Source organism: Opisthocomus hoazin, chromosome 29 (assembly GCF_030867145.1).
Source record: "Opisthocomus hoazin isolate bOpiHoa1 chromosome 29, bOpiHoa1.hap1, whole genome shotgun sequence".
NCBI lineage: Eukaryota > Metazoa > Chordata > Aves > Opisthocomiformes > Opisthocomidae > Opisthocomus > Opisthocomus hoazin.
Window position 1 is genome coordinate 7,077,752 of NC_134442.1, and position 15,097 is coordinate 7,092,848.

At 55.0% G+C, this 15,097-nt stretch overlaps 1 protein-coding gene across 1 annotated transcript; it reads right to left on the reverse strand.

Annotated features, from left to right (window-relative positions):
- Positions 1–9,755: 9,755 nt before the first annotated feature.
- LOC142364843 (acrosin-like) lies at positions 9,756–10,921 on the reverse strand. Its single transcript, XM_075444962.1, has 2 exons — positions 10,280–10,921; positions 9,756–9,965 (listed from the first exon to the last, which is right to left on the reverse strand). The coding sequence occupies exons 1-2, from the start codon at positions 10,348–10,350 to the stop codon at positions 9,761–9,763; spliced, it is 276 nt and encodes a 91-aa protein (XP_075301077.1). The 5' UTR covers positions 10,351–10,921; the 3' UTR covers positions 9,756–9,760.
- Positions 10,922–15,097: the final 4,176 nt, after the last annotated feature.

Genomic DNA, 15,097 nt, shown 5'->3' on the forward strand with positions numbered 1-15,097 from the left:
ATTAGGAATTAATTCTTCACCATGAGGGTGGTGAAACACTGGCAGAGGTTGCCCAGAGAAGTTGTGGATGCCTCCTTCCTGGAAGTGTTCAAGGCCAGGTTGGAGTGAGCTGTGAGCATCCTGGTCTAGTGGAAGATGTCCCTGCTCATGGCAGAGGGCTTGGAAGCAAATGATCTTTAAGGTCCCCTCCAACCCAAACCATTCAATGATTCTATGATTCTACGATTAATAAGGCCAAGTGCACACTGGGCTGCATTGGAGATAGCATGGCAACGCAGACAAGTGAGTGAGGATCTCCCTTGACTGACCATTGGTGTTGCCACATCTGGACTAGTGCATCTGGCTGTAAGGATCTGTGTTCTGGAGAAGTGGGATGGAACCAGAGAGGGTCCAAAAGAGACCTGCCAGGGATGTGAAGCCTCTGTGGAGAGGCTGAGGGACCTAGGCCTCTTTAGCTTGGTGAAGTAGAGGCTCAGGGCTCTATAGTAGAGGTCTGCCACTGCTTGAAGGGTACTGCACTACTGCATAGTGGAAGGAGAGGGAAATCTCCACAAAGTGTATATTGGAAGGTTCTGATTGGATGTGAGGAAACAGAAATCTTCATCAAAGGGTCACATTGTGGTAGCCTTGTGGTGCAAGAGGTCACACAAAGGGAGTGTGGATTAGCCCATGGCTTTGTGTTTCGAGGAACAACCAGTGAGGATGGAGAGACATCAGTGAATGCACAGAAATGCTGGGATAGGAGTTAGGTGGGAAAGCAAGATGGGTGTCTCCAGCCTGAAAGGAAAGAGCTACAGGCACAGGACAGTGTAAGACCACCTGCAGTAGAGATAGCTCATGATAGGCTGAAAGGCCACACAAGACCAAGATCTTTGTCCCCTTGGCTATGACAGTTGCATCTGCCCCTGAGGCCTACCAGGAGAAACTTCATTTTGAGGCACTGGTCTTTGTTTCCTTCTCACCTTTCCTTGAGGAAACCAGGATGTGTTGTACAGTTTTCCTACACTTGGCACTGCTCACCCTCACATCCCACTGACCCCAGGAGACCCCTGAGCCACATCTGAGGGACAGGTTGTGCCTTCCCAGAGCTTGAGGGTCAGGGCTTGGCCTTTCTGCTTCATCAAACAAACTAAGGGTTTTCTCAGCATTTCAGCCACCTGCACAGTGCCTCTGCCTACCTGCAATCATGTCCTCCAATTCTCTGCTCTAAGGAGTCCCTGGGGAGGCTTTGTCAGTAATGGCCCTCAGTGGGGCCCATTAATGCTTCAAGGTACTTGGAGTTTTTCTTCTGACTTCCTGAGCAGCTTATTCTATCTTCTCAGTAACTGAGTTTCAGAGACTCACCACCAAATACACCATGGGGCTCATTAAAATACAAAAGCCCTTAAGACCCATGTCTGATCCTGTAATTTTTTCCAAGTCTTTAAGACTTGTACAGCCATTTAAAGAGGTAACATAGTCCAGTTAAGGAGGAAGATTTGAAAATGCATGTAACACTAATGATTTGTTATTTTTAAGGGTAGTCTTTGTTACTCTTTACTTCAGCAAAGAGGTGACAGAAGAATGGTCCAAGTGATATTGGTCCAGGATGTCTCCTCAGGAGGTCTGGACAGGTAGGAAGAGAAGTCCCCTGAGGTCTGACACTGTACGGACAACCTTGCTCCTCACCTTCCCTAACTCACCATTTCTGTCATTGGCCTCCTGGGACTTATATCACTCTTCCTTGCCTCAGACTTCTCCACTGAAGCCTGAAACTGGATGCTACCTCTGCATTGCATCATCTCCCACCTGCTTTCCTTCGAGAACTGGCTGCACAGAGGCACAGAAGAATTTTTCCTCTTTGAAAGCAAAATAATTAAAGTACGATCAGTTTTCATAAACAAAACACACTCTGTGGCCATATGCTAAGTACAAGCTGTGTTTTATGAGGTCACCTTTCTTCAAGGGATGATCTCTGAGGAGACAGCCTGGGTCAACACCTGTTGGAGAATGCTGCCATCATCTCTTCTCTAAACTGAAAAGTCAGAAAACACACTATTGAACATAACACCTCGTTTTTATTAGAACCTCTTTGAAATCGTTCTCCATCACTACCTTAGAAAACAGCTCCCATTACCTATACAACTCTTGAAGACTTGAAGACAACTACAGGAAGAGACATGGCTTGTTAGGGCTTGCTTTATTTTAATGAGCCCCACGGTCTATTTGGTGCCAAGTCCTTGAACCTCGGGTACTGAGAGGAGGTTGCGCAAACCTCTCAAAGATTCAGCGTAAAAAACAAAACTCAAAGTACCTTAAAGCATTAATGAGCCCCATGGAGCTTACCAACAAAGCCTCCCCAGGGACTTGTTAAAACAGATAATCAGAGGCCATGATTGCAGTAGGCAAAAGTGATGTGCAGGTAATCCAGATGCTGAGAAAACGCTGGGTTTGTCTGAAGAAGCAGAAAGGTCAGCCCTGGGAAGGCAGATCTTGTGCTTCACATACTGCTCCGGGCTGTTGAGGGGCAGAGGGATGTGGGGTGTGTGATGCTGAGTGAAGGACAATGGTCTGACAGTTCCCAGCCCTACTGAGGGTGTACAAGGAGGCCGTGAGGCCCCAGCGCCTTAGGACACCGTGTGTCCTCTTAGTCCTTGGTGGCAGAGGCAGCTGCCATAACCAAGGGGACAAAGACTTGGATTTTCTTTGTGACTTCCACCTTTGCTTGCAGCCTTTACCATCTCCACCACAGGTTGTCCTGCACTGTCCCACAGATGCTTCTGTTTGCCTGCAGGCTGTAGACGCCCACCTCATTTCCCCACCTTGCTCTCCCTCTGGCATATCCATACATTCACTGACATCTGTCCACCCTCACCCTCTGTTCCTTGAAACACAAGGACATGGACTGATCTCATACTCCTTCTGGATGGCTTCTTGTACACAGCACTACCCTCTGAGTGACATTTCTTTCTTCTTGTGTCCAGTCCTCACCTTCCAAGCTACACTGTGTGTCAATGTTTCTCTCTCCTGTTTTATCCTAGAACCATACCTGAAACAATCCTTCAAGCAGACATCCCAATTCATCAGCCTTCTTGTGGCCTTTCACCTGACCAGACAGAAGTAACCTCACCATGATCTCCCAAGGCTGCTAGCCATTCAGCTTGTTGGATAGACATGACCAAGCTGTGTGCTTGTTGCTGTCCCATCACATAGTCAGGCAGGAGAGACACGACAGCCAAAGTCTCAGCCCCCTTCCTGGAGTGAGCCTAAGTCCTTTGGCAGAGGGCATCTCCCAGTCAATGTGCCAGCCAGGTGCCTTCTCCCGGCCTGTCAGAGGTACTGGCAGATGGCAGCTTCAAAGCACATATCCCAGTCATGAGTCAAGGGCTGACCTGTCAGCTGTTTCAGAATCAAGTGATCTCACAGTGCCTTTCTCAGCCATGTTCCTGCTACTGGCCTGTCACTGCCAGAGGCACAAGTGACCTCACAGCCCTCTTCACAGCCATTGGCTCCCTACTGGATTAGGAGTTAGAATCATAGAATAGAATCATAGAATCACAGAATATTAGAATGGTTTGGGTTGGAAAGGACCTCTAGATCACCTACTTCCACCCCAACTACTTCCAACCATCCAACTTCATGCATTATTCCAAGGAGGGGTTGCACTACTGCTCTGGACAACCTGTTCTTGTGCCTCAACACCCTCACAGGAAAATATTCAGTCCTTAGATTTAATCTAAAATTCTTTTGAGCAACACAACTCTTCAGAGTTCATGAGAAACAATTGTCCACATGACACCATACCCAACCATCACCATCCTTGTGGCCCAGTACCTGAGCAGAGAATTGTAAGCTTTTTTGCTCAGATTTATGGAACAGATCTCCTACTGATGGTTTGAATGGAGAAGCGTTCCTCAGAGGAACTGCTCTTTTTAAACAGGTGCATCTTCTATGTCTACTTCTGTCTACCCTGTTTCTTCTTCTTCCTCTATCTATTCTTTCGTCAAAGAGCTCTCCAAAGAAACATGCACTGAATTATAGAATAACGCAGGTTGGAAGAGACACCTGAACACCACTGTACTGGATCTGGCTGGGATGAAGTCCACTTTCCCCATAGAAGCCCATTTACTGCTGTGCTTTGCACTCGTGTCTAGAACAATGTTGACCATACACCAATGTTTGGCTTGGCTTTTACTGGCAGTGCTTGCACCATATGAAGGTTGTCTCTGCAATGCCTCCAAAAGCTCGTAGACTCAGGGTGGAGAAGTGGTTGAGAGTGGACACAGATGGGACAGCTTACCTTAACTGACTAAAGGGATATTCCATGCCATACGAGATCAAGCTCAGCAATAAAAGCTGAGGGAAAGGGTGTGGAGAGGGGATGACATTCATTATTAGCACACAGGAGAGGTGCCCGAGGACTGGAGAAAGGCCAATGTCACTCCAATCTTCAAAAAGGACAAGAAGGAGGACGCAGGGAACTACAGGCCAGTCAGCCTCACCTCCATCCTGGGAAAGGCGATGGAGCAGCATATCCTGGAGGCCATCATCAAGCAAGTGGAGGAAAAGAAGGTTATCAGGAGTAGTCAGCATGGATTCACCAAGGGGAAATCATGCCTGACCAATCTCATAGCTTTCTACGATGACATGACTGGCTGGCTAGACGAAGCGAGAGCCGTGGATGTTGTCTACCTCGACTTCAGCAAGGCTTTCGACACAGTCTCTCATAACATCCTCCTAGCGAAGCTCAGGAAGTGTGGGCTAGATGAGTGGTCGGTGAGGTGGATTGAGAACTGGCTGAATGGCAGAGCTCAGAGGGTTGTCATCAGCGGCGCTGAGTCTAGTTGGAGGCCGGTAACTAGTGGTGTCCCTCAGGGGTCAGTACTGGGCGCAGCCTTGTTTCACTTCTTCATCAATGACCTGGATGAAGAGTTAGAATGTACACTCAGCAAGTTTGCTGATGACACCAAACAGGGAGGAGTGGTAGATACACCGGAAGGCTGTGCTGCCATTCAGCGTGACCTGGATAGCCTGGGAAGTTGGGCAGAGAGGAACCTGATGCGGTTCAACAAAGGCAAATGCAGGGTCCTGCACCTGGAGAGGAAAAACCCCATGCATCAGTACAGGCATGGGGCAGACCTGCTGGAGAACAGCTCTGTGGAGAGGGACCTGGGTGTCCTGGTGGACGACAGGTTAACCATGAGCCTGCAGTGTGCCCTGGCTGCAAAGAAAGCCAATGGCATCCTGGGGTGCATCAAGAAGACTGTGGCCAGCAGGTCGAGGGAGGTTCTCCTTCCCCTCTACACTGCCCTAGTGAGGCCTCATCTGGAGTACTCTGTCCAGTTCTGGGCTCCCCACTTCAAGAAAGATGAGGAGCTACTGGACAGAGTCCAGCGGAGGGCTACGAGGATCGTGAGGGGACTGGAGCATCTCTGCTACGAGGAGAGGCTGAGGGAGCTGGGCTTGTTCAGCCTGGAGAAGAGAAGGCTGCGAGGGGACCTAATATATACTTACAAATATCTGAAGGGTGGGTGTCAAAAGGATGGGGCCAAACTCTTTTCAGTGCTGCCCAGTGACAGGACAAGGGGCAACGGCCACAAACTGAAGCACAGGAAGTTCTGTCTGAACACGAGAAAGAACTTCTTCCCTCTGAGGGTGGCGGAGCCCTGGAACAGGCTGCCCAGGGATGTTGTGGAGTCTCCTTCTCTGGAGATATTCAAGACCCACCTGGATGTGGTCCTCTGCAGCCTACTGTAGGTGACCCAGCTTCGGCAGGAGGTTTGGACTAGATGACCCACAGAGGTCCCTTCCAACTCCTACCATTCTGTGATTCTCTGATTCTGTGATTCCGTGATTCTGTGGTTCTGTGATCCAATCTGTTGACAGATGTGACTAAACCTGGGAGCAAGAGGGAAGGAGCAGCCAGGGTTAGGTCCCTTGTTTGGTAGCAGACAAAGGGAAAGAAAGGGAGGAAGTAAGGAAGTCAAGGTGGATGAATAAGCATGGAAAATGGAGAGAAGGGGGGCTCAAGGAGCTCATCATGCAAAAGCAAACTGCCGGTTGCTTTGCTGGTTTGTGTGAGCCCTGTCCCTAATCACCACAGCCCCCAAACAGGTAGTGCAGAGGGGACGTGCCTAGGTGGGAAGCAGCTCGGGGTATGCGTGGTCAAGCACCTCCAAGTCCTTCCTGACTCCAGCAGGTGGAGATGTGGCCGGTGGTTGGCAGGCCTGGTCCTCTTGTAAGGTCTGTGAATGCTGGGGCTGATCAGTCAGGTAGGCTGCAGCCACATGCCACCCACAGGACTGAAAAGGTCTCTGTCCTCTTGCTCGAGAGCTAGGCCAGCTTCAGGTTCGCTAGTGCACTGCGCACGCACACAGCGCTCCCACCAGGAGCTGGCCCGAGACACTCGGTCTTTCCAACTGCGGGGTCCCTATGACCTGTGTTCCCTTCTGCCATCGCCAGCAGCCAGGCCGCTAGACCCACCCCTCTAGCAGGTACAGAGCGGGACCACACAGAAAAGGATGTGGAATGGCTCTCAAGAAGAAGGTCGGACAGGCTGTGGGGAGTAGGGACAGGGTTCAGCCAAACAAGCAAACCAACCGGCACTTTGCTTATGCTCAAGCACGAGCTTCTTGAGCCCCCCAGCTCTCCATTTTCCACACTTATTCATCCCCCTCGACTTCCTTGGCTCCTCACTTTCTCTGCCCTTGTCTCCTCCCAATCAAGGGACCTAGCCCCGCCTACTAGTCCCCCTTGCTCCCAGGTCTGTCACATCTGGGAACAGATTGGGTCTTTCAGGGGCTGTTAGCTAGGTCATCTTGGCCTTGCGTGGCATTACTGCAGTGGTTTCCTGGCTACAGCTGTCCCTGCCAGAGTCCTCTCCCCAGAATGACCCCGGCTCTTCCTTCAGATATTGCTGAAGTCTGGCCACCTCTCACACCATTCCCCCTTAACTTCTGGTGACATCTGGCTCTTCCTCATGGCACTGTAACTCCTGCCAGCTTTCTTTCATCTTTCCAATTAGCAGATGCTTCAACCAGATCCTAATCATCATCCCCAGAGTTGTCTGCACGCCACATCATTATTTTGCGTCCTCTTTCTAGCCTCAATGTGCCAGTCTTCTTCATGCCACGGTGGCTCTGAGCACGCTCCTGTCTGACCAGGCATGGTGTCAGCCCTGCTGAGCGACTCTTGCCCTTTGTGCCCTCCTTGACTGCCTGCAGCCTCATTTTGCCGGGCGTGGAAATCCTTGCCTTGCGCACGAGAGTGAATTGGACTCAGGCACGGTTAACTGTGAAACCTGGCAACTTTATTCCAAGAACTAGGTCAGCTTCAGCATTTGTGTGCACTGGGAAGTGTTGCGGAGGAAGAACCGGACTCGACACAATGATCAATGTGATCACGTACAAGCCGTTTATTAGCCTCAGATAGCTCACTTTTATATTCCCCACTACATACGCGGCGATCCCCCATTGGTGATAATCAATTTAACTCACATAGTAACTCGATTATGATTGGTGTGCGTCACTAGCTCACGCGCACTGCTCGTGGCCTTCTTGCAGGCGGCAAGTTCCTCTTCGGCATCTGGGAGTTGTTTGTCTCTGCATTCTTACTTCCTCATTCCAATCGCAGTTTGTCCTCTGGATGCCCTTGCGGCCTTATGCTAAGGCTCTGCGGCCTTAGGCTAAGGCTTCATGGCCTTCTAGAGAAATGCTGGATTGCTCACATGTCCCCAGTCCTTTAACGCTTCATCCTCCACAGGGAGGAGAGCGGGCAGCACAGAGCAGGCCTTTGATGCTGAGGCTGCCTTTGGAGCAGCAGGCATTGCCCCAGAAGGAAATGATCACGGTCCAGTGCAGCCTGCGCTGGTTCCTGTTGATCCTGCTCCTCAAGCCTTTTTTCCCCTGAGAAACTGCAGGAGCTCCTTCAGCCGAGTAAAGAATTCCACCAGCTTCTGGCGTGGAAATGGACAGGAGCTAATGCTGCCCGACTGTGTTGGTGCTGGTGTTGGCCTTGGCCTCTGAGAGGCGCTTGAGGTGGAGAGAAAATGACCCCATGGCCGTGCTGTTGGACTATCTCTTCTTGCTGAGCGCAGTCCCATCTGTAGCAGGATCCAGTCGTAGAAGTGCTGCGTGGAGGTGTAGACTCCAGGCTGGTTTGGTCTGGCACAGCCTCTCCCCCAGCTGGTCACTCCAACAAGCCAGAAGCAGTCGTAGGTGTTATCTTTGCAGACCAGAGGACCACCGCTGTCACCCTGCAGCGGAGGAGAGAGGGTTAAGGTGGTGTTGGGTGGCCCCGGTCAGCACTCTGGCTGGCTCCTTCTCTCCCGCAGCAGCTGCCAGAGCTGTCCTGACTGCACACAAAGGCTCTGCTCAGGTGCTGGAGCCTACAGAAGCTTGTCTGGCAGGGGGTGGTGGGCCAGTCAGGCAGGGCTCTCTCTCTGTCCTCTTTGCACAGTGATCCTGGATGTGTGGAAGGGGGATGTTGCAGGACTGGGCTCTGGAGCTGTGGGCTGCCAAGAGCACTAGATGGGCTTTGTGGGCAGAGAGCCAGGCCTCTGGGACAAGGGCGGCCCTGGGCAAGGACCTGCATCTGGGCAAGGGGAGGTGAACCCCAAGAGTGGAGGGGACCCAGCAGTGGCAGGCTGACTTGCCAGGCAAAGCACGCGCTGGGGCAGGTTTGGGCGGTTGCCACAGGGCTGCCTGTGCTGTTGGGGGTGGACTTGTAGCACGCTCCTACCTGGCAGGTGTCGATGCCGCCCTGCGGATAGCCAGCACACAAGTTGTGGCTGTGGATGGCCCCTCCGTACCAGCGGCTGCTGTTGCAGAGCTTGATATCGATGAGGCGGACCTTGGCCTCCTGCAGGACATAACTTGGTCCCCCAGCTGTCAGCACAGAAAGGAGTTAACAGCCAGCAGCTCGCTGCCAGTTCTCCTCTCCTCCCCCCCCCCCTCCCCGGCGTCTGGCTGAAGCCCTGCCCTAGGGCTGGGCTTTGCGTCTCCAGAGGCCCTGTGCCGCTGCTGTCTCCCTTCTGTCTTGCTTGGGGTAATCGGCCAGGCCCACCTCTCCATCGGCATGCACCCCGCAGCCCGACTCTGGCTTTCGCCTCTGCTGTCAGGAAGCCCACCCCGCCTCCCCAGTGTGCCCAGCCTGCGCTCAGGACACCACTCCCTTTTGGGAACTCACCTCTTGCAGTCGTGGAACCCCAGCCACTGACGTAGCAGCTTCTCAGCTGCGACACTCTCAGCCAGGCGTCGGGCACACAGGCAAGCTGCACGTAGTAGCCGCACAGGACAGGCTGGTCCAATTCCAGCAAGGCAATGTCGTTCCTCTGCGTGATGTTGTAGTAGTGCTCGTGAACCAGTAGCCGCTTAATAGTGCGCACTTGGGTCTCAGGGCCCAGCTGAGTCAAGTGGCTGGCCCCGATCACCACGTGCCACATGGTGATGTGCCTGCAAGGCAGGTGGAGAGAGGGGTCAGAGGGAGCGCAGCCCCGTGCTGCAAGCAGCCCAGCAGTTGCCTGCCTTCTGCTGCACAGGGCAGAGAGGAAGGCAGCGCTACGGAGGGTGCGACTGCCCTAGCACGCCTTGGGCACAAGGAGTGTCGGGCGGGAGGCTGCTAGGAAGCCGTGGCGTGAGCCCAGCCCTCTCGCGAGCAGTCTCTCAGCTGGGCTTGGCAGTGCCCAGGCACTGGGCGTGCTGCAGGGAAGCGGGATGGCGCTAGCACGTGCTGCTGTGGAGCGGGCACGTGCTAGTGCTGTGGGGCTGTTCCCTGGTCCTCCTTACCCGGGCGTGATGAAGCAGTGGGCTGCTGTCAGCACCCACTGTGGGCTGATGAGAGACCCTCCGCAGACATGCGCCATGCCTCCTATGATGGGCTTCTGGATGCTGACGATCCAGGGCCAGGCCCCTAGCTGGGCATCGGTGCCACCCACGACGCGTGACATGCCGTAGTAAGAATCCACGGGCCGGTGCCCGCAGGTCCCTCTGTAAGCAGAAACTGATGAATGTCCTGCTCGGTGGCTTGCTGCTGTTCAGGCTGCAGGTCAGCCCCCTTCCCCCCCACCAGGCGCTGCATGGACAGCAGGGCCGCGGAACCCTGTGGGGCATGCGTCCATCTACCCCTGTTTGTGCTTGAGCCCCGTAGGCGAGTTGTGCCAGCGGCCTGGCTGCTGGCAAGGAACTGAGGCTCCCACATGGCGTTTGGGAAGCTTTGGTGTGGCCAGGGGGAAAAGCGAGCACCCGCCAGTGAAGCCCACAAGGGCTGCCCCAGCTCCCTCCCAGAGCCTTGGGCCACTTACCCACAGTTGTCCCACATGCCGTACGCCGGCCAGCACACGGCCAGCAGGACCAGGACGGGGAGAAAATTCATGGCTGCCAGCGGCACGTGGCAGCTGCAAGAAGCGAGAGCTGGTGGCCAGCAGTGCAGCAGCCGACGTAGTGCCTGCAGCAGTCCCGCTGCCCAGGGAACCCTTGGCCCCGTGGCTGATGTCACAGAGTGGCTGGTTCCGGGTGCTGGGCACGGTGGATTCTAGGGGGGGGCGGGCAACATGGAGGGTTCCGAGCAGGAGGGGAGGCAGAAGCTGGGCTCGGACACCCCCAGCAGACCCCCGCTGAATGCTCCGCTTGCGGGACGAGGCTCTGCAGACCTCGTGGCAGGCAGCAGCGCCTGCCTCCCAGTGCTGCCTGCTAACAGCTAGCCGGGAAAACCAAGTGTGGCACCATAGCCTCTTTGGGAAGTTCACTGCCACCCCGCTCTGCGCAGCCGCTTGCCACCAGGTCCTTCCCAAAGAAACTGACACCGCAGAACGGAACTACTACAGGCAGTAGGCACCTGGTTGGGGGCTGAAGAGCCAATCTGCTTACAGCCGCGGCAGGCAAGCAGGGATGTGCAAGCCAAATCAACCAAGCATAGCCAAGCACTGCCATCCTGTCCTGCACAAAGCACAGCGAAACACAGATGGAGCACGCTCCACACTGGCTCTGTCTGCCACCGCAACGCCCTCTGACAGGCTCCGTGTCCTTGCTGTCTACCAGCTACATTGCTCTTCTGGGCCAACACAGGTGCGGGCAGTCGCACTGCCTGCTATGCGTGGCCACAGACGTGCAATTGGAAGCAGCATGGCTTCATAGGCACTAGAAGATGTCCCCAAACAAACCGCACTCCACGCTGCTTTGGTTTTCAAAAATTGACCTGAAGGTGGTGCCCGATATCTGCTTAGAGCAGGCAGAAGATGGCCTTGGAGAATGTAACTTGTCTTCTGTGGATACTCTGTGATGCCAGCAGCAGATTTTTGCAGGTGGTTAAGAGGGAATGGTGTGAGAGGTGGGCACACTTCAGCAATATGTGAAGGAAGAGCTGGGGTCATTCTGAGGAGAGCACTCTGGCAGAGACAGCTTTGCTTGTTTGGCTGAGCCCTGTCCCTAATCACCACAGCCCCCAAACAGGTAGTGCAGAGGGGACGTGCCTAGGTGGGAAGCAGCTCGGGGTATGCGTGGTCAAGCACCTCCAAGTCCTTCCTGACTCCAGCAGGTGGAGATGTGGCCGGTGGTTGGCAGGCCTGGTCCTCTTGTAAGGTCTGTGAATGCTGGGGCTGATCAGTCAGGTAGGCTGCAGCCACATGCCACCCACAGGACTGAAAAGGTCTCTGTCCTCTTGCTCGAGAGCTAGGCCAGCTTCAGGTTCGCTAGTGCACTGCGCACGCACACAGCGCTCCCACCAGGAGCTGGCCCGAGACACTCGGTCTTTCCAACTGCGGGGTCCCTATGACCTGTGTTCCCTTCTGCCATCGCCAGCAGCCAGGCCGCTAGACCCACCCCTCTAGCAGGTACAGAGCGGGGCCACACAGAAAAGGATGTGGAATGGCTCTCAAGAAGAAGGTCGGACAGGCTGTGGGGAGTAGGGACAGGGTTCAGCCAAACAAGCAAACCAACCGGCACTTTGCTTATGCTCAAGCACGAGCTTCTTGAGCCCCCCTTCTCTCCATTTTCCACACTTATTCATCCCCCTCGACTTCCTTGGCTCCTCACTTTCTCTGCCCTTGTCTCCTCCCAATCAAGGGACCTAGCCCCGCCTACTAGTCCCCCTTGCTCCCAGGTCTGTCACATCTGGGAACAGATTGGGTCTTTCAGGGGCTGTTAGCTAGGTCATCTTGGCCTTGCGTGGCATTACTGCAGTGGTTTCCTGGCTACAGCTGTCCCTGCCAGAGTCCTCTCCCCAGAATGACCCCGGCTCTTCCTTCAGATATTGCTGAAGTCTGGCCACCTCTCACACCATTCCCCCTTAACTTCTGGTGACATCTGGCTCTTCCTCATGGCACTGTAACTCCTGCCAGCTTTCTTTCATCTTTCCAATTAGCAGATGCTTCAACCAGGTCCTAATCATCATCCCCAGAGTTGTCTGCACGCCACATCATTATTTTGCGTCCTCTTTCTAGCCTCAATGTGCCAGTCTTCTTCATGCCATGGTGGCTCTGAGCACGCTCCTGTCTGACCAGGCATGGTGTCAGCCCTGCTTGCGACTCTTGCCCTTTGTGCCCTCCTTGACTGCCTGCAGCCTCATTTTGCCGGGCGTGGAAATCCTTGCCTTGCGCACGAGAGTGAATTGGACTCAGGCACGGTTAACTGTGAAACCTGGCAACTTTATTCCAAGAACTAGGTCAGCTTCAGCATTTGTGTGCACTGGGAAGTGTTGCGGAGGAAGAACCGGACTCGACACGATGATCAATGTGATCACGTACAAGCCGTTTATTAGCCTCAGATAGCTCACTTTTATATTCCCCACTACATACGCGGCGATCCCCCATTGGTGATAATCAATTTAACTCACATAGTAACTCGATTATGATTGGTGTGCGTCACTAGCTCACGCGCACTGCTCGTGGCCTTCTTGCAGGCGGCAAGTTCCTCTTCGGCATCTGGGAGTTGTTTGTCTCTGCATTCTTACTTCCTCATTCCAATCGCAGTTTGTCCTCTGGATGCCCTTGCGGCCTTATGCTAAGGCTCTGCGGCCTTAGGCTAAGGCTTCATGGCCTTCTAGAGAAATGCTGGATTGCTCACATGTCCCCAGTCCTTTAACGCTTCATCCTCCACAGGGAGGAGAGCGGGCAGCACAGAGCAGGCCTTTGATGCTGAGGCTGCCTTTGGAGCAGCAGGCATTGCCCCAGAAGGAAATGATCATGGTCCAGTGCAGCCTGCGCTGGTTCCTGTTGATCCTGCTCCTCAAGCCTTTTTTCCCCTGAGGAACTGCAGGAGCTCCTTCAGCCGAGTAAAGAATTCCACCAGCTTCTGGCGTGGAAATGGACAGGAGCTAATGCTGCCCGACTGTGTTGGTGCTGGTGTTGGCCTTGGCCTCTGAGAGGCGCTTGAGGTGGAGAGAAAATGACTCCATGGCCGTGCTGTTGGACTATCTCTTCTTGCTGAGCGCAGTCCCATCTGTAGCAGGATCCAGTCGTAGAAGTGCTGCGTGGAGGTGTAGACTCCAGGCTGGTTTGGTCTGGCACAGCCTCTCCCCCAGCTGGTCACTCCAACAAGCCAGAAGTAGTCGTAGGTGTTATCTTTGCAGACCAGAGGACCACCGCTGTCACCCTGCAGCGGAGGAGAGAGGGTTAAGGTGGTGTTGGGTGGCCCCGGTCAGCACTCTGGCTGGCTCCTTCTCTCCCGCAGCAGCTGCCAGAGCTGTCCTGACTGCACACAAAGGCTCTGCTCAGGTGCTGGAGCCTACAGAAGCTTGTCTGGCAGGGGGTGGTGGGCCAGTCAGGCAGGGCTCTCTCTCTGTCCTCTTTGCACAGTGATCCTGGATGTGTGGAAGGGGGATGTTGCAGGACTGGGCTCTGGAGCTGTGGGCTGCCAAGAGCACTAGATGGGCTTTGTGGGCAGAGAGCCAGGCCTCTGGGACAAGGGCGGCCCTGGGCAAGGACCTGCATCTGGGCAAGGGGAGGTGAACCCCAAGAGTGGAGGGGACCCAGCAGTGGCAGGCTGACTTGCCAGGCAAAGCACGCGCTGGGGCAGGTTTGGGCGGTTGCCACAGGGCTGCCTGTGCTGTTGGGGGTGGACTTGTAGCACGCTCCTACCTGGCAGGTGTCGATGCCGCCCTGCGGATAGCCAGCACACAAGTTGTGGCTGTGGATGGCCCCTCCGTACCAGCGGCTGCTGTTGCAGAGCTTGATATCGATGAGGCGGACCTTGGCCTCCTGCAGGACATAACTTGGTCCCCCAGCTGTCAGCACAGAAAGGAGTTAACAGCCAGCAGCTCGCTGCCACTTCTCCTCTCCTCCCCCCCCCCCCCCCACCCCGTCCCCGGCGTCTGGCTGAAGCCCTGCCCTAGGGCTGGGCTTTGCGTCTCCAGAGGCACTGTGCCGCTGCTGTCTCCCTTCTGTCTTGCTTGGGGTAATGGGCCAGGCCCACCTCTCCATCGGCATGCACCCCGCAGCCCGACTCTGGCTTTCGCCTCTGCTGTCAGGAAGCCCACCCCGCCTCCCCAGTGTGCCCAGCCTGCGCTCAGGACACCCCTCCCTTTTGGGAACTCACCTCTTGCAGTCGTGGAACCCCAGCCACTGACGTAGCAGCTTCTCAGCTGCGACACTCTCAGCCAGGCGTCGGGCACACAGGCAAGCTGCACGTAGTAGCCGCACAGGACAGGCTGGTCCAATTCCAGCAAGGCAATGTCGTTCCTCTGCGTGATGTTGTAGTAGTGCTCGTGAACCAGTAGCCGCTTAATAGTGCGCACTTGGGTCTCAGGGCCCAGCTGAGTCAAGTGGCTGGCCCCGATCACCACGTGCCACATGGTGATGTGCCTGCAAGGCAGGTGGAGAGAGGGGTCAGAGGGAGCGCAGCCCCGTGCTGCAAGCAGCCCAGCAGTTGCCTGCCTTCTGCTGCACAGGGCAGAGAGGAAGGCAGCGCTACGGAGGGTGCGACTGCCCTAGCACGCCTTGGGCACAAGGAGTGTCGGGCGGGAGGCTGCTAGGAAGCCGTGGCGTGAGCCCAGCCCTCTCGCGAGCAGTCTCTCAGCTGGGCTTGGCAGTGCCCAGGCACTGGGCGTGCTGCAGGGAAGCGGGATGGCGCTAGCACGTGCTGCTGTGGAGCGGGCACGTGCTAGTGCTGTGGGGCTGTTCCCTGGT

Bases quoted from the DNA above. Each gene is read 5' to 3' on its own strand.
- LOC142364843 (XM_075444962.1), bottom strand. From the start codon at position 10,350: ATGAATTTTCTCCCCGTCCTGGTCCTGCTGGCCGTGTGCTGGCCGGCG. The intron at 9,966-10,279 runs GTAAGTGGCCCA...TTCTGCTTACAG, and splicing joins GGCATGTGGGACAACTGTGG to AGGGACCTGCGGGCACCGGC.